The 26,461-nt window shown below is 42.1% G+C and overlaps 1 protein-coding gene, 1 long non-coding RNA gene and 1 pseudogene across 4 annotated transcripts in view; 1 reads left to right on the top strand and 2 right to left on the bottom strand.

The window, feature by feature from the left end:
* LOC126396117 (uncharacterized) lies at positions 1-111 on the bottom strand (annotated as a pseudogene).
* LOC126395214 (uncharacterized) overlaps positions 1-26,461 on the top strand; it is a 903,426-nt gene that overhangs the window by 8,615 nt on the left and 868,350 nt on the right. The window lies entirely within an intron of this gene.
* cntfr (ciliary neurotrophic factor receptor) overlaps positions 1-26,461 on the bottom strand; it is a 354,906-nt gene that overhangs the window by 141,883 nt on the left and 186,562 nt on the right. For all 3 annotated transcript variants that reach the window (XM_050052470.1, XM_050052469.1, XM_050052468.1), the window contains one exon: positions 16,437-16,670. In XM_050052470.1, coding sequence (XP_049908427.1) covers positions 16,437-16,670 — 234 coding nt within the window. The remainder of the gene's footprint in view (positions 1-16,436; positions 16,671-26,461) is intronic.

The raw sequence follows: 26,461 nt of genomic DNA, 5'->3' as shown, positions 1-26,461 counted from the left end.
TCCCACATTTGGGGAATTCGCAGAGGTCAGCTCAATCGGAGTGCAATGACCGAGCCTCGCCCTGGGTGAACCACCTTCTTGATCATGGTATCTCCCCTGCCAGGTAAGTATAGTATATATATATATATAGGGTTAGCGCCACCCTCTCGTCCAAATATGGTCACTTATAGCTCCAAAAATCAAAGATGGTGACCGTCAAAATGCCAGAATCTATGCTTTTAAATAAGAGTCCACAAACCACTGAGTGATGTCATGACGGCTACCTCCATTATCTTTATACAGACTATGAAATGACTACGGCTGCTTCACAGATACTACAGCATGTGCTGATTCTGTTACTGCTTCTAATCCTAATTTATATGCTAAGTATACATATATGTACCGTGCATGAAGCAAGAACAGTTGAGGTGGGTACATACACAAAGATGCCAGTTTATTAGGTACACATAGCTAAAACTAAAGCATTCTAATGAAACAGTCCTGCAGTTAATCTCCCTTTATGACGGTTATAAAAATATATATTTTGTTTCAATAAAGACTTTGTTTAGGCAGAGCATGAGCCTTTTCTTGGAGTCAAAAGAAACGTCTGTCTTTGTTCCTATAGAGGCTAGGTGCAGCAGAATACATTCCTGGAGCACATCTGAAAGCACTAGCAGTCTGCCTGTATATTATCATCAGCTTAATAAGTCAGTGAGTGAATGAGAAACAATCTCCTCCGGAAGCGCAGATTAGTTTGCTGCATCATATACTGCAGAAAAGCCTGAATAGACTAAATGGAGAAGTCACTTTTGTTCTGAAGCGTGAAATTATGTTAGAGCCTACTCCATTACACACACATATAAGGATATACAGGGAAGACATTATATGGCGAGCATGCACACACTTATGGATATGCATGCGATATATATGCATGTTGGATTTGACATATGCACCCACACATTTGGTTCTCTGCTCTCTTGCACACATCGAAACATTTATTTCCTTCCTCACTTTTTCATTTGTGTTTTTCTTCATTTCTTTCTATCCATTGACATACACACATTGCCTCTCTTTGTCAAACTCCCCACACACACCTCACACGCATCACATGTTTGTTACACTCCTTTTACATAAGCAGGCTCTCAGATATGCGTAAAGGGATGCTTACTAATTTGCTTAATTGTCTATTACAGAGCTGTAAAGTAGCAATAGAAATGTACAGTGAAGCTTAGGTTGTGCATACCATTTTGTATGGAAACCATGGAAACATCTCTGCATGAATGATGCAGTATTATATGTGAAACCTGCCAATGGCTGAGGTCGAACTTAAACTTTTATAATGCTGATATGTGACAATCTATTTTTGATGAGCTCCCCTGACATGTGACACAGAATATAGAAGTAGTTTCAGGAGACGAGGTTATTGAAAGTCACACTTTCACTGTTTCAGACACAAACCTGGCTTTCTCTTTATTTTCCATAATACTGGTTGAATTTAACGCCTCAACGAGTTATTTGTTTACCACATGGTTTTACTCAAGTTAGTGTGTTGCCCTTGCAGTTATGTATGTATTGTTTTAGCGATTAGAATCCTTCACCAAAAGCACTTTTTTAGACGGCAGCACATTTAAACAGTTGCCTAAAGAAGACAACGCTGAAGGTGTAGCAAAGAAATTAAGACAAAAATTTAACATTTAGGCAATTCATTCTTCATTTGCTTGCCTGGTTATTCAAACATTGTGTATTTTATTGTTGTGTTTTTCATCTATAAAGCACTTTGTAACATTGGTTTTAATGACTCCTACACAAATAAACTTTAGTTGTATCTTTTATTTTTTTCCTTTGGGCACTTTTTCGCATTTTTGAGGGGGTAAAATAACTCAAAAACTCATGAAACTTGGCACACTCAGCAGAATTGGTGAAACAATTTCATATTTTATGGCTCAGTAGTGCCACTACAAAATTTGGACAAAGCAGCCCCCAAAGCTGGTTTCACCTATATGTATGAAACTTGGTAAGCACAAGTAACATCCCAAGATGTACAAAAAAGTCTCTTGGAGCCATACCCTAAACCCAGCAAGAAGTCAGCCATTTTGATTTTACTGTACAACTTTGACGCATTTTTGGCTATTTCCAAGGGGTAATACTTTAATGAACTCCTCCTACAGATTCAATACAGTCGACTTCAAATTTTGTTTGTACCATCTAAAGACCATTGACAAAGCCCACTACTGACAACAGAAAATGACATGTTTTATTCTTTCATTTCCTTTTGCTAACAAGTTGACCAAATCAACCTCAAATTTGCAGACAGAATTCTTTAGACCTTGACCAGTATGGCAGTGTGAGTGTGAGTATTGCGAGAGTCGGGACGTTGAGGCGAGACTGAACATGGCGCCCTACTGCTGAGATACACACCAACAATAAGACGAACTAAAAGGAACAAAACTACACTTCTGGCCAGATCCCAACCACAGCACACCTTCTACAGCCAGTCAGAAGTAAAATGACCTTACAGTGGTTGATTAAACGGGCCTTGAGGTACTCATCAACCACTATTACTAGGGATGCACCAATCCGATATCTGGATCAAATATCGGCCTTGATATCATCAAAATAGATGGATCGGGTATCGGAAAATGCAACCTATACCTGAGGCGATCCTTTCCCTTTAAATCTATTGCGACGCAAGCTACGTCATACGTCATGTGGCAAAGGAGAGAATCTGCTGTGTGGAGGTATTTCACACTATTTCAACTGCTGTTGCACAATTGTTTAGTTTTATAAAAAATAAATAGTTCATCATTGCATTAATCGGTTTCATCTTGTTTCATTTTATCTTAGGAAAGAACTCATTTTATCTTAGGAAAGAACTGTGTAGTCATCAATGCCCGATGCCTCTAGTCTTTTCTGTTCTACATGTAAAGGTGTATAGCTTTTTAGCCACAGCATCAGGATCGGGATCGAAACTGAAAAAGCTGGATCAGTGCATCTCTAACTATTACCACCAGCAAAACAACATGGACCAGGACCCGAACTCAGACACCTCCCTCAAATGGAAAAAAAAAGAACTCTTCAACGGACATGGACGACCTCAGGACCATCGAAATGAAGGTAAGTCTACTGGCCAGCATGAACCAAAAGCTTGATCTCCTAGTTTCAGACACTGGGGGGATCCAATCGGGTAGGGCTGTAGCTGGATCCCTTTGATAACTGGTCACGTCAAATATATATATTTTCATTTCTCATATACTGGGAGTGGTGATCACGGTTGAATATGGTCAAAAACTGCCTCAGACAGAAGTGAAGTTACAATACTCTCTGAGATCAGTCGACGTGTCTGTGTATGCATTCCACTTGACAACCCAGAATGATGAAGATAATGTTTGTAGCACTGAAGAGTTTCTACTTCTGTGCTTTGACAACAAGCTTTTGTCGAGTTTTGGTCTGTGGTTTGGGATGTTTTAAAACTGAAAGGATGTGCCAGGGCTGGCTGAAGAAGGTCAGCAGGAGGGGACAGTTTTACCTCTCAAAACATTTGACATTTGAATCTTTTTTTTGCGGGCACACACACACACACACGCTACCGATGCGCATGTTTTCATGGATATCTGACCATTCCTCAGTTGCTTGACGTCAGTGGAGCAAACTGCTCAACCTCACTGCTGGACACAGAGCCAGGGGGAATACTTTCTGGTCAACGTCCCTATTTTTCTCTCTCCCTCTCTCACACACACACACACACACAAGATCGTAAAAGGGCCGAGACAGCCCAGAAATTTCTATTTCACTGGACACTAATCAAGAGGGAACAGGCCTTTACCTTCTTGGCACATGCACAAAACACACAGTGACAGCCACGCAGACACACATATACACACAAAAATGCAGCTGCGAGTCTTGGCATAAACAAAGATGCGCATGCACACCCACAAAGGCAGAGTGACAAATTAATATGAAGCATACAAAAAGGCACCGGCAGCAACACCTACATGGACAACCCACAAACACACACACACACACACACACACACGAAGTGCAGACATTCTGTTTCGCTGCATATCAACTGTGGGAAAGCGGAGCGAACAGAGGAGACAAGATAATAATACAGTCAGTCAGTTTATTCCACTACCTCTAGATGGGTAATTAGAGTGAGAAAGGGAGAGATATACAGGACAAAAAGCAACGCAGAGATGGAGAGGGAAAACACAATGAGCCCTGACTCACTCCAATTTACACATAATCCTTTTTTTTTTAATCAAGAGTTTGACGAAAATGCACTATTTGAATCACAGATATCATTCACAGACCTGAGGACCATTTTCAACCTGATAATGCCATGATCAGCCATCTATGAAAATCTGGAAAGGGTGCAGAGATATGTCAGGAAGAAAAGGACAGAGGAGAGCAACATCGTGGTGCACCATAGAGACAAGAGGGATGATGCAGAGGGAGAGTAAGAAATGGTTAAGGGATGGGTCAAGTGTGATTGGACAGACGGAGGGAGGAGGAAGGTGTGGGATTAGCAAAAGGAAGCAGAGAACAAGAAGGTTTAGGACAGCAGCAGCACGCCCATCTCACACTGCCAATTACCAGACATGCTTCCTCGGTTTTGTTTCATGCAGAGCATTTGAGTGGAACGGAGCTGGAGCATTGCAAATTTAATTGGAGCAAGGAGCAGCATTTTAGAAGACTAAAAGTGATGCTCCAGCTGCTCAAGTCCAGCCGTTAAAGTTTGCTCCAATTGGCTTTAATGCCACCGAAAAACAAAAGCATGAGCCTCGTGTTTTTGACACGGATGTGTGCCTTTCCCAGAATGCTCCAGTTTGACTAAGTCTTAACTCCGGTCTTGTGTGGCGATCAAATCTGCATAGGTTACACCATTTTTTACCATTAACCCAAATGTAGTTGCTGTGTCTTGTCCTCTTTTGTTTTGAACACTCGTTTCTGCATGGTCATGTTTTGAAAATAAAAGGCTTCATAACTTTCCAGCAGCACGGCACCTATTTTACTTTTTCTCATCACCGCATGCACAATTTCATTTTTTGCTAAATCCTCCCAAAGATCCTGAATCCTGCTTTCTACCTGCACTATTTCCTGTGTTAGGCTCCCGTTCCTTAAACTAAGCTCCTCTGTCTCTAGCTGTGCTTTATCTAACTTAGTCTCCCTCCACTTCAGCTCCTTCCCGGGGAGACTTTCACTGCGCCTAGCCAACTTGATCTACGGGACCCTGTTATGAACTCCAGCTTCTTACTGCTTTGCATTTTCAGCTTTTTCTTCTTCCTTTAACCTGTCTGCGTTTAGGCATGAACTCTCTCTGTACCCTGTTTTAATGCTATATCACCAATCAGAACCACAGCAATGTCACCCACAACCATCAGCCACTTAAAAGTGTATTTGCTTTTGTTGAACTGGCAAAACTTACACTCACTGAAAAAATATCCAAAATGCCTTGATGCTGCTGGTGGTGTAATGGTGTCAGGGAGATTTTCTTAGTGCCAACTGAGCATGGTTTAAACACCACAGCCTACCTGAGTATTGTTGCTGACCGTGTCCATCCCTTTATGACCACAGTGTACCCATCTTCTGATGGCTACTTCCAGCAGGATAACGCACCATGTCACAAAGCTCACATCATCTCAAACTGGTTTCTTCAACATGACAATGAGTTCACTGTACTCCAATGGCCTCCACAGTCACCAGATCTCAGTCCAATAGAGCACCTTTGGGATGTGGTGGAACGGGAGATTCTCATCATGGATGTGCAGCCGACAAATCTGCAGCAACTGTGTGATGTCATCATGTCAATATGGACCAAAATCTCTGAGGAATGTTTCCAGCACCTTGTTGAATCTATGACACCAAGAATTAAGGCAGTTCTGAAGGCAAAAGATCGAACCTGGTCCTAGCAAGGTGTACCTAATAAAGTGGCTGGTGAGTGCATATACACAGATGTCCCTCTTATCTTAAAATCTGCTGAGATGTACCTCTGAGGGAATTCTTCAATCTACCTCAATAGCCCAGAATGCAATGCAGCCATAAGGAATCACTGACTGATTAGAATTCAGTAGTCTGTGTTTATCTTCACTGTCGATGGACATTGCAGCCAAACAATACACAGGAACATACGTGATATCCAGTGAGGACCGCAGGAGCACCCTAGATTGTGATGTCGCAGTGTGAGACTTTCACTTGAAGCTTACATATACCAAAGTACAGAGAGAAAGATGGCAAGAAGAGGGGAAAAGTAATGGGTGATATGGGATGGACTAGGGGGCGGTATAAGAGGATTAGTGGAGGAGAAAGAAAAGAAATGGAATGAGATAGAAACCAAGGGATCGGGCCAGAATTTTAAGATATGAGGAGGGAAAAAGTAGTAGCAGTCAGGGGAAAAACTGATACATGGGTGAGAGTGATGGATGAACAGAGTTGTGGAGAGAGAAATTGAATTTTTTTTAAAAAGAATACTGGACTTGAGTTTAGAGAAAAGACTATCTTGGCTGGGCTTCAGTGCCTTTGAAACTCTACTTTGGATCAACTTTAATGTGTGTACAGGTGCTTCTTTATATTGTATCTACAGAAAACATGAATTATAATGTGAATGTATATATAATATAATGTACCTAATATTGAGAACAAAAATATTTTTCTGAGGCCTTTTAATGCTGCCAAGGATCTTTTGCCACACCATCTCTCGTTGACACAGCAACATTGAGAGAGACGGAAAGGGAAAACAATCTGTCTTGCCAGATTACTCCTGATACCCAACGGATACAAAGAGGCCAAAGCACACAATGACTTTTTTTTTTTTTTTTTTTTTTTTAATATGTTTGAGTTTCCCTCATGGCTACCCATTGACTTCTTAAAGCGGGCCCATTTTCCCATTTGTTATGGTTGTCTGCTACAATAAAGTGATGGGAGTTGCTGTTGTCCTGCAAAATAGAGCAAAAAAACAGAGAGGGTAGAAACTGGGGGATGTAGAGCAGAACAAAAGAGGAGAAACAGAGAGATGCAGTAACAATGATGCTTTGGATGAATATTCAGATGTTTTGCACAACACCTAAGATACAGAGGACGGTGAAGGCACATGAGAGTGGGAATTCACCAAGGGAAATCAGTAGGGTCCCACTGCGGAGCTCAGTGCTTGGGCTCACCTCAAGCACTGGGGCCGATCTCCATTTCCAGGACCCATAAATAACATTTCCATGCCACTGTATTATATTGTGCAGTGCTGTATTGCACTTATCATTTATAAATACAGTAGCCTAATGACCATATATCTAATACACTGTAACACATCGATACCACTGTATAAGTGGGTCTAACGCTTATCCTGTTAGGGGTCATGGGGGGCTGGAGCCTATCCCAGCTGACATTGGGTGAGAGGCAGGGTTCACCCTGGACAGGTCACCAGACTATCACAGGGCTGACACATAGAGACGGACAACCACTCACACTCACATTCACACCTACGGACAATTTAGAGTCACCAGTTAACCTGCATGTCTTTGGACTGTGGGAGGAAGCCGGAGTAGATCTGAATTTTTGAATGCAGGATACAAGGATTTTATGAATATCAGATTTGTTCATTCTTGGAGAAATTTGGATTTTTGAATACTATTGACGAATCTGGTTCTTTGAGTGAAATGTTCCTGCCAAAATGGCTCCGGAGATCCAATTGAAAATCAGTCCACTGCAGCTAGAACCTTCTCAAGTTTATCAATTTTCCTATTTATTAAAAAAAATTGTGTTTTTTATCTTATTTATCAAGTTGTTACTGAGCACAAAACTGGACAACCAAGTTGCACTGCGGCTCAAGTTACGCTTGGCATTAAAATTCTCATCCAGTCTTCCTGACAAACAGTTCAGTTTATGCTTTATTGATTCCTGCAGGAAAGTCCTACTTTCTCTTTAGGAGTCAAAGGTCCGCTGCAGTACTATTCCTCTGAAGCGGCAGAAAGTCCTGGTCTTGCTCAAGGACACTTGGAAGTGCTGCAAACTTGGGCAAAACCCTAAAATACAATTATTTTTTACCCTGCACATCGATGTTTTGACAGACCTCTCTTTCCATTGGATTAAAGTGGCACGATCAGCACCAAAAACTAGAGACATGGTTCCACCTGGCTTTCATCAAGATTTACTTTCATGGTTATTTGAGATTGAAGCTATAACCTGTATTTGTCAATCCTCCAGGTCTTACCTTCCGAACCTGCATTCGAGTTTAAGACTTCAAAACACTCATTTCACAACATTTCAGCAGAGTGGGCTGCTTCCCCTCCTGACAGCAATAAGACCCCAGAGACCGGCTGAGGTTGACAAACTGTTGAATTCAATTCTAAGGCCGTGTAAATCCTCTATGCAGGTGTTTTCTATTTATCATGATTGGCCGAGTAGTGGGACAAGCATGGCGAGTAATTAAAATGGAAGCTGAGTAGCTCTGGCTGTGCCCTTACATGTGGGGGGCAAATACTTCCTGGTTTAAACAGGAAGTCCCTGAGGAGATGGAGCTCGACGTGTTCACCCTCCTCCATAGCGATCTGTCTGCGAGGAGACAAGACAATTCCATTACCCAGCGATGTAGCACGGGCCCCCTGAGTGAGTGAGTGAGTGAGTGAGTGAGTGAGTGTGGTGTGTGTGTGGGGATACACACAAAAACAAGCTGCCCACGGAAAGGAAATAGATACCAATTGGTGTGTCTGTGTGTGTGTGTGTGGAAATAAGTTGCCTGAGGGTAAGAGATGCACATCAATCTAACAAGAGAACTCACTCCTTCTTCAGCTTATCCTCAGTAAGGCTGAAGGCGGCCAATCAGTGTGTGTGTGTGTACGTGCATGTGTTTGTGGTGTTTCATAGGCTAGGTTTGGGGTAAACACTTAATTTAACCAACTGGGAAGGAAAGGGTTGTCTAACTGCAAACTTAGTGTGCCCACTTTAATTTTGCTTAATATTTTTTCCTTGGATTAGGTAGATATTAGATAAGGGTAAAGGACTAGTTCTAATTAAATATAGGGCAAGGCTCCAGAAAGTGAACATTCGTCACTGCAATGGTACCAATGGCAAATACAAGAACTTTGCTGAGATAAAATACTCTAAAACTGGCGCTATCTGCTCAAGGATAACGTTAACAAAATTACAAGTCAAACCAAACTTTTGATTATTGCTTTTGGTACTTGACAGTTTTTACAGTTTTAATGCTGTTAAAACTCCAATCACCCAAAACACCCCGAGATACTGAAGGGACTGATACCATGAGTACTAGACTCACAGCCTCTCTTATTTGCTAGTATGAAAGAGCAAGACAGAAACTGAAAGACTGAAGAAGGTTTAAGGAAAGACAAAGAGTAGATCTTGTTGCATTCGTGACCTTCTGTGAGCTTTCCCCTTTCCTATGGGTTTCTAGAACTAACCACATGCGTACAAACACACCTTAACAAAAGCCAAATGGACTTGGCCTCGTAATCCAACCCACGGCCACAACACTGGCGGCTAAGACTTCTGTTATCGTCTGTAGCGCTAAGAAGAAAAAAGTCCACACCGCACCAGAGTTTACATAATGGCACCGCTGTGATCTGAGAGCGGCTCAGACTGGATTTGTTTACGAGAATGAGACAATGCCAAACCTAGAGGAAGAACCCCGTCTTTTCTTGTGTGATGATTTATGGTATAAATTCATTACTAAGCAGACGCCATTCTTGCTCACAATATAAATGTTTTTCTTCATTACATATGCTGACAATCTTGTCATTACCATGATGGGAGTACTTCGTCTGGAGTGCCCTTTTTGTCCTGTGAATTATCCATCAAGATTTTTTTGGGGAAAAAAGAGTATTTGTTCTTGTCTAGTGTCAGCTGGCAGGCTGAGTGACTGGCTAATGGGCTCTTAAGATGGGGAGTGATCAGGGACAGAGCTTTTAGATATGCATGGCCTGATTTGTTTGGGTTGCCATTGTGATCACAGCTCAAGTCCATCTATCTATATTAGTCCACCTACCTACCTATCCACCTACCTCCCTTGCTACCTAGCAACCTATTTATCTACCTATCTGCCTATCTATCTATGTACCTATCTCCCTGTATCCACCTGCCTACCTACCTACCTACCTATTTATCTACCTATCTGCCTATCTATCTATGTACCTATCTCCCTGTACCTATCTGCCTATCTATCTATGTACCTATCTCCCTGTATCCACCTGCCTACCTACCTACCTACCTACCTACCTATTTATCTACCTATCTGCCTATTTATTTACCAATATATGAACCCACCTATCTCCCTATATCCACCCAACCACCTATCTACCTACCTATCCATCTTTTAATCTACCTGTTTATCTCCCTACCTATCAAGCTACCTATTTATCTACCTAGCTACCTTGCTACCTATTTATCTTCCTATCTGCCTATCTATTTACAATATATGGACCTACCTATCTACCCCTATATCCAGCTAATTACCTATCTACCTATTTATCTACCTATGTACCTGCCTACCTTGCTACCGATTTATCTGCCTATTTACCAAAATATCTATCTATCTATCTATCTATCTATCTATCTGTCTGTCTGTCTGTCTGTCTATCTGTCTATCTATCTGTCTGTCTGTCTATATTCAGCTAACCACCTACCTACCTACCTATCTTTTCATCTACCGATCTACCGATCTACCTACCTACCTATTTATCTACCTATCTGCCTGTTCATTTACCGTTATATGGACCTACCTATCTATCTACCTATCTCCCTATATCCACCTAACCACCTATCTATCTACCTATTGTACCTACCTACCTGCCTTCCTACCTACATACCTATCTTTTAATATAAATGTTTACCTACCTATCTACCCATCCATCCATCCATCCATCTATCTCTCTATCTCCATCCACCCACCAGTCCATCCATTCATAAATTGCCAATGATGCCCTAACTCTTGTCTTGTAACAAACTTTTACGGGTGCAATAACTTCAGGTCTGCTAACTGACTGTTTCCTGGCAGCCTACGTGTCTTGCAGGCTGACCGTGTGACAGGTCACCGGGGTGACCGGCTGGATATATGACCCTCTGCAGCTGATGTTGTGTTAGCTGGGAGGCTGAATAACTGGCCGGGTGCAGCCCATGTTGTGGTGCTATAAATTGCCTAGCTGACGGCCATTCAAGACAGCAATAGATAGAAGAATGGACAAAGCCAGAAAAGGGCAGGAAAGCAATAACTCCCCTGTTGTGACAGCAAAGGAAAAGGATGTTGTATTTCACCAAAGAGCTTTCCAGTTTTATGACCTCTTACTTATTAAATCATAATGAACTTTCACTGTCCACGCTATTTCATTTTTCTTTATCAGTCTGTCACTTTCTATCTCTCTATCACTGTATACAACTTCTCTTTTGGAAGATAGCGTCTAAAGATGTCAGCGAGCACTGTGGTGCTGGAGTGTGCTTGTGTGTGTCTGTGTTAATGTGTGTGTCTCTGAGTGTTTGCTTACAGATGAGATAGGCATCTTTTTTTTAAACACCATAGGGCAATAACATCCTGCCATGTGTGTATCAGCTTAGCACACAAATGCACACACACAAGTACTCGCCTCTATCCATCAGCGTACACACACACACACACAGTTTGATGTTTTTGCATATTTCTGTACTTTCTGTACGTAACTGTAGCTTTGTATGTATCCAAAGTGACAGACAGAATATAAACACCCTATGTTGAAATAATGCAAAGAGAAACAGACATCAGAGCGGCACTGGATTTTCACATAAAAACACGAGTCAACACGCACACAACTGCCGTCTCACCGTGCTGACATAATGTTGACACACTCCTGGAGAAAGATCACAAAAGCTCCATAAAAGTGGTGTGAAGGTGGAGCGAGCGCACATACACACAGACGGGCTCGGGGTCATGGTATGACGTCCTCTGTTCTTAATGCAAACCAGTGTAAACACCCAGCTAACAGATGCCGCCACAAACTAGAAGCCAAAACACAGAGGCAGAGAGAGGTGGAGGGGGAGAGGATGTATGAGAGGACTGAGAGGGTGAGACGGAAAGAACGGATTTAGGAAAGGATGAAAAAAGACCAAAACGCTGCAGATATTAAGAGGCAACAGACAAAGAGCAAGAAAGATGAGAAATAATCACGAAATTTGAGGTGAAGAGAGACAAAGGGGTGAAGGAGAAAAATGTAAAAAGGCATAGACAGATGGCTCTGCGCCGTTCTCCTGATAACACTTCTATCTGTGTAAAACATAACAAGCCCCCGGTGTAAGTAATAAACACTGCATAAAATCAAACTATCATCATGATGGTAATGACGACAAGTGTAGCCTGTCATGGTGTCGTTATCACTGTGTCTGCGCAACCCTTTAAAGTTTTAGTTGACAGTTAACATAATGAAAAAGCAGATAAAAATAGAGAGAAAGACGGAGAGAAAACAAGGAACAAAAGCACAGGAATAGCGGGAAACAGTGGGGTGGTGATGACAGGTTTAAAAGAAAACAAAACTGCTAGACGAAAAGGAAAAGCGTGAGATGAGGATCTGAGTTTCTGTAGTTTGAATGTAGAATTAAAGTCGATGTTGCCCCCCGGCGTGTGCCTCGGACATGTCATAAAATCACCAACTGATATCAAGACAATTACACTCACTGCCAGGCTCGACCGCTAAGGTGTTGTTCTTGCAAACTTGTAATTGATCCCCGATGAGTACTTACACGGTGCAACTATCTCGCTCTGCCTCACACACACGCTGTTGGAGACCACCAAAGTGCCATTATGATGCAGGAAATTACCACTGGCGAAAATACGTACATGCACACACATGCAGTGGCTTGCACAAAGACATGGGCTACATACATGTCTTCATCGTTCTTTCTCACACTCATTCTGCTCTGTTTATGGATTGCATTATTCACCCCGCTGACATAATCTACCATAACATAAAACTCCCATTAATTCAGTATTATTTCAGCATCCAGTAATTCATCATAGCCGATATGATTAGCCAAACTGTCACACTCACATATAGTCTCATTCATCAAGCATTTGCATGGGAATGTTGCCTCAGCTTGGAACCGAGTCTCGATGGGTGGTGTGCTTGGCTTTAAAATTGCTTCTGTTGACAAGTAAGATGGGATCAAACAGGTGTGGTTTCCTGTTTAGCTGCCACCTTTTCACTTTGTCCCCACACTGCTTTGTTTTCCCACATAGACTCGACTTAAATGGGATCAAAGTCGTTCACCGAGGTAACATTTTGACTCTACCTGAGTCTACCTTTCTTTCAATCTACCTTACTCTGATTTAGACCCGAGGTGGATTTTATAGTACAAAAGTGTCAGAAATAAGAAATCTGGTAAGGGCTCATATTTTTCAATGCCATGGGAGTGATGAATTAAGGGTCCTCTACTGCAGTATATCAAAACGTGTCACTTTTGGCACCGTTTTGAAGTGGCCTGCCATGACTGATGCCAAAGATGGATCTAATTTCACCTGCTAGCCAGCTAGCAGCTGCAGCAGCATGATTCCTGAGGAAATTTAATTTAAAATGTTACCTCTTCCTTATGCTACCAACACACACAAATAAAGCGGAATAGAAAGTAAACACTTATATGTGAGGAAATTCTGGCCGGCAGAGATAATGCAGAAGTGCATCCCTTTTTTTTTTTTTTTCATCTGCCACAAAAAGAAAACATGAATTCACTGTTGACAAGCGAATGTTTTTCTCAGACCTGTCATTTAAGAATAAACAGGCAGCCATCAATGACAGAGCATTAGTGTAGTGACAGATGTATTCAAACAGCCAAACCAACGGAGAGAGGAGGTGGTTCAGGCACAGATTAGAGGAGGGAGTTGTCACAATAAATCTAAGGTATTAGTGGATGTAAAATAAATAAAATTGAAAACACTCTCATGCTGGTTTTACATTAGATAAAGCCAATGCTGCTTACTTGAGGAAATACAGTGGAATCCTTTAAATACAGTACATGTTGTAATGTGCAGTGGTTCTCAACCAGGAGCCTGAGGACCCTCAAGGGGACTTTAGGGAGTTCCATGGGTCCCCAGAAAAACGGGAATAGTTTATTTTCACTATTTAATTACTCAAGTCATAAGCATAGGCCTATATTTTGTACCCCAAAAACATTAACGTGGTAAAAATTGAGCATAGCGTTAGTTCAGGCAGGACACAACGTTGAACTCATCTCACATCCCAGCTACATCAACTGATCTCAAGCAGCCCAATCAACTGATGGATCAGCTGATTGATGGAAGGGAGTCACCTGATAGATCACATGATTCCTTTCTATGCAACCAATTGGCATATCTCATTCAGGGTGCCCTATTTAAACTGCTCTGGCCTGCCTACTGTTGCTGCTTCCTCTGCAAGCTGCTTAGCAACCTGCCTCCACCCCAGCTCCTCCTTTTTATGCTGTGTCTGACTTATTAATGCTGCTCTCCCTGCCTTAGGCTTTCCTTGTTTGCACATGGAAGGGCAGAGAAGTGTGCTCTCTCTGCCTTAGGCTTTTCATGTAGGCGCATGGAAGAGGTTTTCTGCGTAGCCCCGAGGAAAAGCAGAGAGGCTCCAGAACAGAGCCATACCGCCAAATATAATACTGCAAATGGAAATAAAGTTTTTTTTCACTAAGGTGGCCCTGACTTAAGTACCTTTATTTTGACAAACTGCTAGACTGAGACTCATAGATGCATCAATGCCTAAGGTATACCTGGCAGTATGCAACCTCAAAAGCAATGACTACAACCTGCCATAAAACGGAAAGACGATAAAGCAACTATGCACGGTTAATAAAGCCGGAAGTACCATGACATTTCCACCATAAATTGATGCCCAAACGTCCTTGGGGGAGGACACCCAGACCCTCCACTTAGTGTATGTCCCTCCCAAATGTTGAAAGAACCCATGCCCTTGGTCATAAGAGTGACTATTCTGATAATAGGTTTCACTATCTCCCTAACTGTAGCTGACAGCTATAGAATTCTGGTCTTGATCATATTTAACAACCTAATTTTTTCCAGAATGAAGTCCCTGAAGTTAAATCTTATCAATTTAGGGATCCTGGACACAAAAAAGTTTGAGAACCACTGAATTAACTGATGTTCACCTATTGTTCAGATAGCCATGCAGAATGAGGTGTTAAATCAATAATATCAGCGTGGAAACCTTTAAATAATGACCAAAAGGATTACACTCCCTCTGCACCTTTTGTTCATTTTGTTAAAAGCGTGCGGTTTAAAAAGTTAATCCTCACACGCATAAAGACATTTAGCTAAATACCATATTTAACAAAGGTGTTTTTATTCCAATTGTCCTCAAGACTCCTTGTCATTTACAAGTCTATCCTATCTCAACACCATTACTATGCACAGGCTCAGTGTATAAAACCTTCACTATCCGAATAATGGATCTCAAAGGGGGCCGTTGCCAACTCTCATTGGGCTTTTGTATGATTATTAAAATGCACAGCCATAACTGCAAAATGACCAAATGTCATTTTAACAACTAATCATTAGAGCTTGACAGCTGGTGGCGTCTCCTACTGTAAGGGCTTATCAAGACTCATCACAATTCAAGTTTTATATTCAGCCCTTCAGATGTTATAACTTACTATTAAAATTTGTCATTTAGCTAAAGGGCTCGACTGTGCAAGCAACAAAAATATGCTCATGGCACAAAAATGTCACTTTTAAATATAAATAAATAAATATGAAAGAAAAAAATCAGATGAATAAATTTTGGAAAGCGAAATAAAAGTGAGATGATTTAGGAAAATTATTGAAACTAATTGTATTATCATAAAACTTTATTACATCAGTTTTATGGAACTTTTCTGGTCATTTTTATTTCAAGAAGTCTCATTTTAATTTTATGATTCATTCATAATTCACGCTTTTTTCCATGATGTCCGACAAGTGTGTCGTCACCACCTTCTCACCTTTCAGCCAATCATATGTCCCCTACCTCTTCAGACAGCAAGCTCAACAACTGCTACCAGATTTACCCAGTTAGCACCTACTTGATTGGTACAACAATATTCTAGAAGCACTCACAAGTCAGTGGCCAGCAGCCTGTTGCTCTGACCATGAGTGTACGCCCAGCAGGGCAGCCATTACAGAGCCATAACATAATCAATACATGTCCGTGGAGCTTGAAGTCACAACAGTTAATTGCAGCTGCAAGTCAAGTTCTATTTTTTGTGCATTGTTTTCGTCTTTGCTTTGCACATGCATGCCAGCTGAAATTCATAAAACTTCTCATTATTAATTCATGTGTTTCTTTTGGCGTTGTAATTGCATCACGGTCAATTGCACCACATATTTTTTTATCTCATTTCTATTCTGCTCTTCCCTTTCACTCTTTACTGCTGCAATGACCCACTTCCCCCTTTGGGATGATTAAAGATTCATCAATTTGAAATGATATTCGGCGGGCAATTGTCTGGCCACTTACTGCCGATGTGGAGGTAGATGGTGTCGCGCCTCTCCCCGTGAGGGTTCTGGAAGCAGCTGTAGAGTCCGTTGTGGCCCAGGTCGACTTCGGTCAGTATCAGTCTGGGACCCTCCAGACGGTGCTGGGCCTTCACGTCTGTCCCATTCACCTTCCATGACACTGATGCATCGTTGTCCAGGGAGCCGCACTGCATGGTGACATCACTGCCCATTCGCTCATACTGGTTCCTAGCAACTGGAGGGAGACAGAGGCAGAGATGAAGTGTTAGTGATATCAATAGCCTGTGACAAGTGATATATCTGCGCGGTTAAATCACTGCCCTTTGTGCAGACTGGGAACAAGCCTTTGTAATAAAATAAAAATCAGCACATTCAACAAGCAAAATATTGTGTGTGGGGACGATGCTGCTTATTCTGCCTGTCATACTAGATCCTAGCAACAAGATAAAGACAGGAGCAAAGGTAGAATTTATTATTTGATAACTTTTTCAACTGATATATTAAAATGAATGTAGATAAATGGGATTATTATTGTTTGGCTCATAGCTGAATTCAATATTTTTCAATCAAATGTGGGTATCTGATTGTTTTTTGCCGACACATCGCAGTAATTTGAGCCACTGGACCAAGGTGTTTTTCTCACAGACATATTGCTGCATTTTCCAGCATTGTTTGAGGCACGAACCATTTCGAAAACCATTTTGAAATGGTTTTTAAAACAGTGACTATGAGCTCTGAAGATAACAAGCTTCATGAAGAAAATGTAAAATATTAATTTTCTTGCTCCAGGACTGGCTTGTAATGGCAGGAGACACAGACCAAAGCAAAGGTAGAATTTATTACTTGCATGTTTCATACGCATCATGTGCACGTTTCAAAAGTGACATAATATATGAGCTGACTATTGTCATCGTAAGATGGAGAGGATGGTGGATGACTGGTCGCCTAGACGAGACACTGGCCAAGCTGCAGACAACAACATTGGTTAGGTTCAGCCAACCCTTCGTGGAGTTTTTTTCTGGTATCTGTGACACCATATCTGGGCGATTTTGCCAACACATCATGGCATTTGAGCCACTGGACCTAGATGTTTTTCTCACTGACACATTGCTGCATTTTCTAGTATGGTTCAAGCCCCGAACCTGGGTGTGTTTGACCAGCTCATTGCAAAGCCTTGCGCCTATAACCAAGCCCAGCAAAAAGTCTCTAGTGTTTTCCATCTTCGAAACTCAGAAGCTGCCAAACAATTGGACATCAGACTGAGTGGACATCAGCTCAGACATGTCCCTAATCCAACATACCTGGGAGTGACTCTGGACAGGACACTGTCATTCAAGGAACACCTTAAAGGAGCGGCAGAAAAGGTGAGATCCAGAAATGACCTCCTCTGCAAACTTGCAGGTGCAAAATGGGGCCCAGCAGCCCCCACACTGCGCACCTCAGCTTTGACCCTGTCATACTCTGTAGCAGAATACTGTGCCCCTGTCTGGTCCAGGTCACCCCACATGCACCACATAGACACCCAACTTAACTCCACTATACGAATCATAACTGGAACTATTCGTTCAACGCTGCTCCCCTGGCTCCCTGTCCTATCTAACATACTCCCCCCCAACATCACACGAACTGAACTCACCTATAGGACGCTCCAAAAGGTCAAAGACTTCTCTCATTTACCAATCCACGCCGACATCTTCAACCCACCACCTGCTCGTCTCCGATCTAGACATCCAATTTGGGAGGACCCCCCACCCACTGACTTTGATGCCCTGTCTGCCTGGGTGTCTGAATGGGAATCCAAAGACATCCCAAGCAAACATCTAGTGTCAGACCCGACTCAACCAGTCTCTGGCACCAACCTCCCAAGGAGACAGTAGTCCACCTTGAACAGATTTAGGACTGGTCAAGGTCCCTGCTTGGCCAGCCTTCACAGATGGGGGAGCAGCTTGAGCCCAATGTGTGCTTGTGGAAAGGAGCAAACCATGGAGCATATTATTGAAGCCTGCCCTCTCCAAAGACTAAAAGGAGGTCTAGTCTCCCTCCACAATATAGATCAAGAGGCTACTGCTTGGCTTGAGAAATTTGCATTCGCTAAATAAATTGCAACCTTTACAGCAGCCTTTGTGCCGCCAATTATGGGTGCTCCCCTGACCGTAACCAAGTGATTCTTGTGCCTAAACCCAACCACACCGTGACCACAGAGTTGTTGAGAAACATTAGTTTTAGCGTATCCGCTACAAAATAACGTACAAATGTAGGGAATGTGCAGTTTGCAGAAACATACAGCACAAACATTTTCCTGGAGATTAGTTTGTACTTAGCCTCTAGAGGAAGGAGAAAGGAGATATATCTTACAATTTCTGTACAGTTCATAAAAAGTTCTGATCTTATTTCTTCCAATCTTTAATACTGAGAGAATAACAGTCAAATTCTGTTCCAAACAGTGGCCAGATTTGGTGTCACCTGAGATCTAGAGAAGAGGAACTGGAGGTAAATGCTGCTCTTACTTTAAATAACTGCGAGATTTTTGCAAAAGTGAAAAAAAAAAGACATCCATCTTTTCTGACTTGTGTTACTCGTGTAGCTTTCATCTGTCTGTGAATGACCTCCCTACTGACACCACCACCGCCTTTGTCGATGGGGTCAGAAAAGTTGTAGGGACCGTGACCCCGTGGGCTAAAGGATACATGTGAGCCTGATGAGGTTAGTTGGCCTGCTCTGTTTATAACTCCCATGGGTCCTGTCATGACCACACAAAGTGGAGACCTCAGATTAACACTTAAACGCTGAGGATCAACAGCACAACAAGAAACAATAAAATATCGATCCCCATCTGAGGAAAAACCCTCGTCTATGAAGAAAAGAACGAAAAAAAGTGCCCCCACTGGCCCGGGATGAAAGGCTGTCAAGATTCTTGTCTTGCTCTGATGTCTCTCTCCCTGTCTCTCCCTTTGTCTGTCCATCCCCTCCCTCCTTTCTTCCTTGTTACAATGCCTCTCATTTTGCTGTTTTTCATTCGCTTCCTTCTTCCCTCCATCTCCTCAGACAGGCCTCTGAACGCAGCTGGTACAGATGTCAAACGTAGTGTTTCATGTATATTTCATGTCCCATAACAGAAACATCTATATTTCATAGGACAAGATCCCTGTCCCCATTAACATTACCCTGACACTGTTTGTTCTCTCTGTCTTCCTCCCTATCTGTCGTTCACATCCACCCCCTCCCCAGCCTCTCCTCTCTGTTCTCCATCTTTCATTCATGTCATCTTTTTATCCTGTCTGTCCATCCCAGTTATCTCCTCGCTGGCCCTCCCCGTGTTCCCCGAGTCCAAATAATATGCGCGCATATGCATGTCAGTGGCAAGAAACGCCAATATTCCTTTGATCTCCTCCTCCGTAAAGTCACTTTGAACGGATGTGTGACTTTATTTACATAAAAAGTTATTTGCATCTTAGCAAAAAACCATAAAGTTTGACTTTGATGTTGGCTTTGATGATGAAGCGGCTGCCCTTGTGCTTTATGTGACAAGTGGAGAGAAGAGGAGAGATACTTTCCCACATTATGCTTGCTATTGTAAGTCAGCGAACATTCATGTGGAGTTTCTGAGGAAATCATAATTCTACAGGGTGTGTTCTTGTGCGTTATTAAATCTGCAGTCTTATCAAAGTGAGAGACCCTGTTATTAAAAACTTTAATAACTTAGAAAAGGTCCCTGCCTTAAATATCTTTGACTGCCTTTAGGTGGCATTGAGCTGTTGTAGGAGAGTGAAATGATAATCCTCTTCTGACTGATGTCATCAGAGGAAGTATTTATAAGCACAACGCCCCTCGGAATATTATGCTGAATTGACCTTCTGCAGCTTCTTCCCTCGAATGTCCTTGACAGTCTCAACGCAGTGCTGATTCTTTGACCTCCTCCTTTGACCCCCCCCCGGCGCTGCCACATCCCATCCTTCTTATCTTCTCGGGTTGCATCACTCTTTCTCTGCCTCTGTCCTTTCCAATATCCATTCTTCCACCTAGCCTTTGCTCCCTCTACCTCTCCCCACATTTCATTTCTGTCCTCTCCCCTTTAACTTCGCGTTGTCTTTCTCCTGTCGTTCTCAAAGTTCACCCTCTCCTCCTCCTCTCACTCTGGCAGTCGGTCTCTATCTTTATCTCTCGTCCTCTACTCCGTCTCCGCTCTCCCCTCCCTGCCATCTGCCTCTAACCATATCCTGCTTTGAACTTTTAAGTTCTCCTGTTTGTGTCTTTCTCACCCTGTTTCTCTCATTTAGCTCAGTCTCTTTTTCTTCAACCTTTGTGCCTCTTTCGGCTTCTTCTTCTCCTTCTCCTTTATCGTCAACATTTTTACCAGGCATTTAAGGAGTGTTCTGTTGCAAAACTATTTTGACATTGTTTTAAAAGCTGTAGCTATGAGCTCCGCAGCTATCAAGCTTCATGAAGATGTAAATCATTAAAATTCTTGTGTCCAGACAACACCGAAACTTTTTCACCCTCAACTGAGATATGAAAACAGATCTGTCTCAAAAACCAAGCGAAAAGATACCTCTTCTTTCTTGTTGCTTAGCAAAATCGGTTCTAATTTGGAGCTAGCAATGGGTTAAACTTATTTCTTTGCAGCCATACCATAAACATAATAATACACCCCATGGTGTCCTGATGTAGGACCTTGAACCCTCCCCGTCGAGTAATCTCATTCATCAGCATGTTTCAACACTCACTTTATCCTAACAGTTTGTTATTGTAAACAAATTCAACAAAAAAAGTCCAAAACCAACAATACATTAGTTCATTCCTCAGTACTGTCTGCCTGCCCTACCCTGCATGTGGCCCTCAGCCAAAGCCCATTTGTTTCTACTAAAAAATATTAATCTTTGAGAGCAGATCATTTAGTTTAATTTCCAAAGCAGCTGGGCTCTGTAGTTATTCACCAAACATAAAACAAAGAGGAATAAACAGTGCATTTGTTTGGGGACTATTTTCAGATGTGGATTGATACGATGTGGCTCACTGATGTGTTTTTAATAGTTTTTTTGGTCAACAATGGAGCTCCTTGGCACAGGGGAATAAGCTTTATCAGGCTTTGGCTGCACAGGCAAAGGAGGAATTCTTGTTGGTTTTGGTGTTTTCATGGGATTTGTTGTTGACAATAACAAAAAGTATATATTACATCCAACTTTATCCTTTTAGTTAGAAGCTCTTCTTTGGATGTGGTGAGATGAAATTACTGAACCAAATACCAACACATGATAAGATCAGTGTTTCCGATAAGGTTCAGGTACACACATCATGTGTTAAGCCCCGTTTCCACCGAGCAGTTCGGCACGGTTCAGTTCAGTTCAGTACGCTTTTTTCTGTTTCCACTGTGAAAAGTTGTGGATGGTACCAATGGAACCGTTCTGTACCGTCCCCATGTTTGGTCCCCCCTCTGTTGGGGTACCTAGCACACAGATCTGGTACTAAAAGGTGGAGCTGTGAACACTGCAGTCTGATTGGTCAATAGAGGACGGTCACTCTGCTCAGGGCTGAGTTGTGTCTGGTTTTGAGGCTCATGTAACCACTGTTCATACCGACTTTTAATAGACTGCTACTATAAAATGAAAGGATGTTTTGCTGCCTCTCACAGCAGCTGTAGAGAAAAAAATAACTAACAGACCAATAACTGTTACTCAATGCATGAGTTGATGACGTGAATCCATCAACACACCTTAAATGTCACTGTGACAACTTTGACCATCACTTTAGTTTTTATATGACATATACTTTTAGTCATGAGTGGATCTTCAAGCATTTATGTGCATTAAGTTTGACGGGATTATGTGAACTGCATATGTTCTAATCCTCACTTGGACAAAAAAAAAAATGTTGTGGAGCGTTGTTCCTGTGGGCTCCGGCAACACTAAACCCCTGAGCTTGCCTGAGAAGGACTAAATGCACAAACCTGCTATTTTTAAATACCTTCATGGAGAGAGACTCTCACTGCAGCCTGTTTTATTTTGTTCTGAAAATGTCGGCGTGCAGCCTCGTTCTGTGGACGATAAATGAGGTGCAGACTTCCATCTGTGTCACCGGTGATGAAGAAGTACAGTGATCGTGGACGGAGCAGTGAGTGACAACAACCCCGCCCACATTTAAGAGGACTAAACTAGGGTTTAGGTATCATGTCTGAAGGGTTACTTTTGGTTCCAAAGGTACCATACCGAAAGTGTTTGGTGGAAACAGGGCTTTACTCCACATTCAGGTACAAGACTGTCTCAGCTGTGGCAATCGCTTCCTGTTACCTTTGTCTTTGCCTTTGTTGATCGTCCTGTAACTTATTCTCACTGTCTGCGTTTCCCTTATCTTGCTTTCCCTCTGTGAATCTATCTACTCACCTTTCCCTCTCCACTCTCCATCACTTTCTCTCCTTCTCACCTTGAAACTACTCTCCACTCCAAACATGCCACACATGCATAATACGCCTTATAGCAACAGCGGAAACACAAGCAGACACGCTTATGAGTACACTCATGTACTCACTCACACGTATGCATGGGCTCTCATGCCACCCTGCATAATGTCCTCATGCCTCATCACCATACAGACAAGCAGGCCTAATAACCATAATGACATTCAGCACAAGTGCTATTGATCTCTTGGTAATAGACAGGGCGTTGTAAGCAGCGTTGGAACACTGTTCTTCCCTACCAAATGAGAATGATAATCATCTATGTCCTTCACAAAGCTTCAATTTTGCTTTTCTTACTCATTATTCTGCTTATTTATGTTGATGCCAGCTGACAGGGCCCCTCATGATCAAACAGTCTATATCCATAACCCCCCTATAGGCAAGACACATCAGATAACGTATTTCAGATTTTTTGTGCTGTGATAAACAAGAGGTCAAGTGAGTTATACCAGCGATACAATAACAGTTACAAACAGAAGACATACAATGACAGCAAACAAAATCAAGGACACTACATACTACTCTTTACATACACCAAACCAAACTCCATTTCCACTAATGATAGACAGTCAGCTTGGATATAGAAGTGGAACCAAAAAAGCAGACACCACAAATAAGCCACCTAATAATAAAAGCAGAAGTTTGGCAGTGCCATGCTTCCCCTACTTTTAGATTTTTGAAGATGGACTTTATTCAATCGAGGATGCTTGCCCTTCTATATATAAGACAATATAACTGAGTCTAATCAATCAAAGAATGACTTAGGTATAAAAATTGGTATAGATTGAAAAAGATATAAAAAATCTGGGGTGAATATTCATCTTGATAGAGTTATTTCGGCCCACTGGAGATGTGGACAGAGTAGAGCACTGTGTCAGGCAGTGTTTTACCTTGTTTAACAGGGTGAGAACATTTTCTCTAAAAAGACCCTTGTGTTTTCTTGTGACATTAATACCAGGATAAGTAAATTGGTCTCTCACAATCTTAAAAGTGAGATTTGTATACTTTCATTAAAGAGGCAACAGATAGGATTCGTTTTTTTTTTTAGCTTGGCGCCACCTAGCGTCAGCAGTGTTGCTCGCACTGTCGCAAAGACCAAATTGACCGTCGGATCAGAGATAATCAATAAAATGTAGGCTGTAAAGCCACCAGTATACCTCTGTGTATATGTAGAATGAGAAGGTGTGTGGACACTCTACTAAATAAATGAGTAAAGAGACCGAGCAACAATTATCAGATTTATCTGAAGAAAAAACAAATAGTAATGCACTGTCCGAGGGCTGCCGTAGAATAGCAACAAGGATGTCAGCCGACCAACACTCGCTACCCGCTCCCTGGTTGTGGCGATTTGCGATGCTGGCCAGCTAGGAGTTAACTAGCAGCCAGTATGGTACAGTCCTCTCTCGGCTAGCTAACATTTAGCCGNCGGCCAGTTCCTCATAAGGACCAGCTCCAGTCCCTGATTGGCTGACCGACCAGTTTGGCAATACATGACGCATTTCCTGCCGTAAAGCAGATTTTTTCAGTGAAAATTTGTCCCCGGTGGCAGAAGCTTATTGCAAAGATTGCAAAGCCACTAAGTAACCTATGTAAACGCTGATAGTCTGATTTTACTGTGTAAACTACCCTGTGCAACCCACATTATTTTCATAATGATATATAAAGGCAAAAATGCTGTCTGTTGCTTCTTTAAGTGCTGCCTCAGGTTTAGATTATATTCTGAGAACTGGCTCAAGTGAGTTCTTTACAGCTACACAGTGCAGTTGCTAGCGGCTCTATGGCCAAGTCAAAAAGTAATGGGCACCCTTGATGAGTTCCCCAGTAAAGGCTAAAAGGTTGTTACTGTTGAGAGTTGGTACGGACTGAGGCAAAAGCTTTCTTTGCGTCCAGAGGGAGAGCACATTCAGGGACTACATCCAAGGGAGAGTACATGATATTAAATAAACGACGTGTGTTAAAGTAGAAGTAGAGTTTTTCATAAAACCAGTTTGATCATCGGATGTGACTGTTGGTAAAACATTCTCCAAGCTACTGGCCAAAACTTTAGCAAGAATTTTGACATTGAAATTTAATAAAGAAATTGGCCTATATACACAAAACTGTAAGAATTCAAGTCTGTCTTCAGATTTCAAGGTTTAGAAAACTATCAAATATGTCATGTCTGAAACCCACAGAAATAAGTTAAGACGTTGATGAGTATATGTTTCGGTTGAGGATATTTTTATGTTCTCCAAAACTGTTGGAACATGCTAGATTCTGTACGTAAGGGATAATGCCCGACGAGGTGTCCATTATCAGGAATCATTGGATGATGGGGAGGCCAACATGGTTGCCTCTGTGGAGTCAATTAACTTTTGCACAAGCCAGAACTCAGTGGTAACACCTCAGGGTTCAACTCATACCTGGGGCAATCATTACAATCCCCTTAAGCTCTTATGCGATCAAGACATTCACTACTCCAGTAAATAGGACGAACCTTAGATATGACTTGGCAATGGCAGATATTTCTAGGCTATGCTAATGTTATGCTAGCAAGATTCACAGTCAATACCACTGTGTACAATTAACAAACATTAAATATAATTAGACAGTGTGTCTAAAAACAAGACAGGCCGAGCTGTCCAACCATGACTTTGTCCCCAAATCAATATAAAGATTTGAACGGACAAATAGGCTATGTGTACTGAAGTAGGAATGATCAGTTACATGCTACAAAGTAAAAGTAAGTTCAGAGGGGCAGTGAACAAATTTGCAGTTGTGTGTTGCACTCACCCTTCTGTGCTGTTCAGAGGATAGGGCTTTAAAAGACTGCACTCAGTGGTGTAAATAAATTGTAAACAGTGGCTTTGACTATGCCCCTGTTGCTATGGTTACTCATTTTAGATACACACTGACAGTATGTGGCCACCACAATAATTTAGAGCAGTGGACAGATACTTTCACTGAAACTATTTAGTAGGTGTCCTATATCAGGAATTAATGGACACCCTGTAGCCAATTGAGTATTCACCTAAAGCATGGTATAAATGAAATTGTTTTAAGGTGCAGAAAAATAATAGGGAACACTGGGGCTCAAGGGGCTACTTGGAAAATGCAACTGGTTTTTCGCTATTACAGGGAAGCTGATGGTTTTATTCATGCCCTGCAGAACAGGATTCTGCAGCAGACTGGGATTCTGCAGGGCAGTGAGGGTGCTGTCGTTCTTATGCAGCCCTGCAGAGTTTTCCCAGAGCATAACATTACCATAAAGAGCCAACATAATGTCATGTTTTGGGGTCACTGGTGTTGAGACCTGCAGGACATCACAAGTGCTCATCTCTGTGCGGAGGTTGTTTCAGGAAAGACGAACATGACCACAAACCCACGGGCGTGAACTGCATGCATCGGTCCGTGGGCTGTTTACTAAACTGACATAAGCGATGAGCACACAACATAACACACGTGCCGCTGCACATACAAAGTAAAGCGTTACAATTGTGCACATCAATGCGCAAATGCGTACACACAGGCAAACTCATGGGTGATATAAGCATGTTCAAGCACACACGCACTTGCATAATGCCCCGATAAATATA

The sequence above is a fragment of the Epinephelus moara genome, chromosome 9, assembly GCF_006386435.1.
Source record: "Epinephelus moara isolate mb chromosome 9, YSFRI_EMoa_1.0, whole genome shotgun sequence".
In the NCBI taxonomy this organism is placed as follows: Eukaryota; Metazoa; Chordata; class Actinopteri; order Perciformes; family Serranidae; genus Epinephelus; species Epinephelus moara.
Note: the sequence above shows the minus strand (reverse complement) of the source record. Positions and strands in the feature narration are given on the sequence as shown.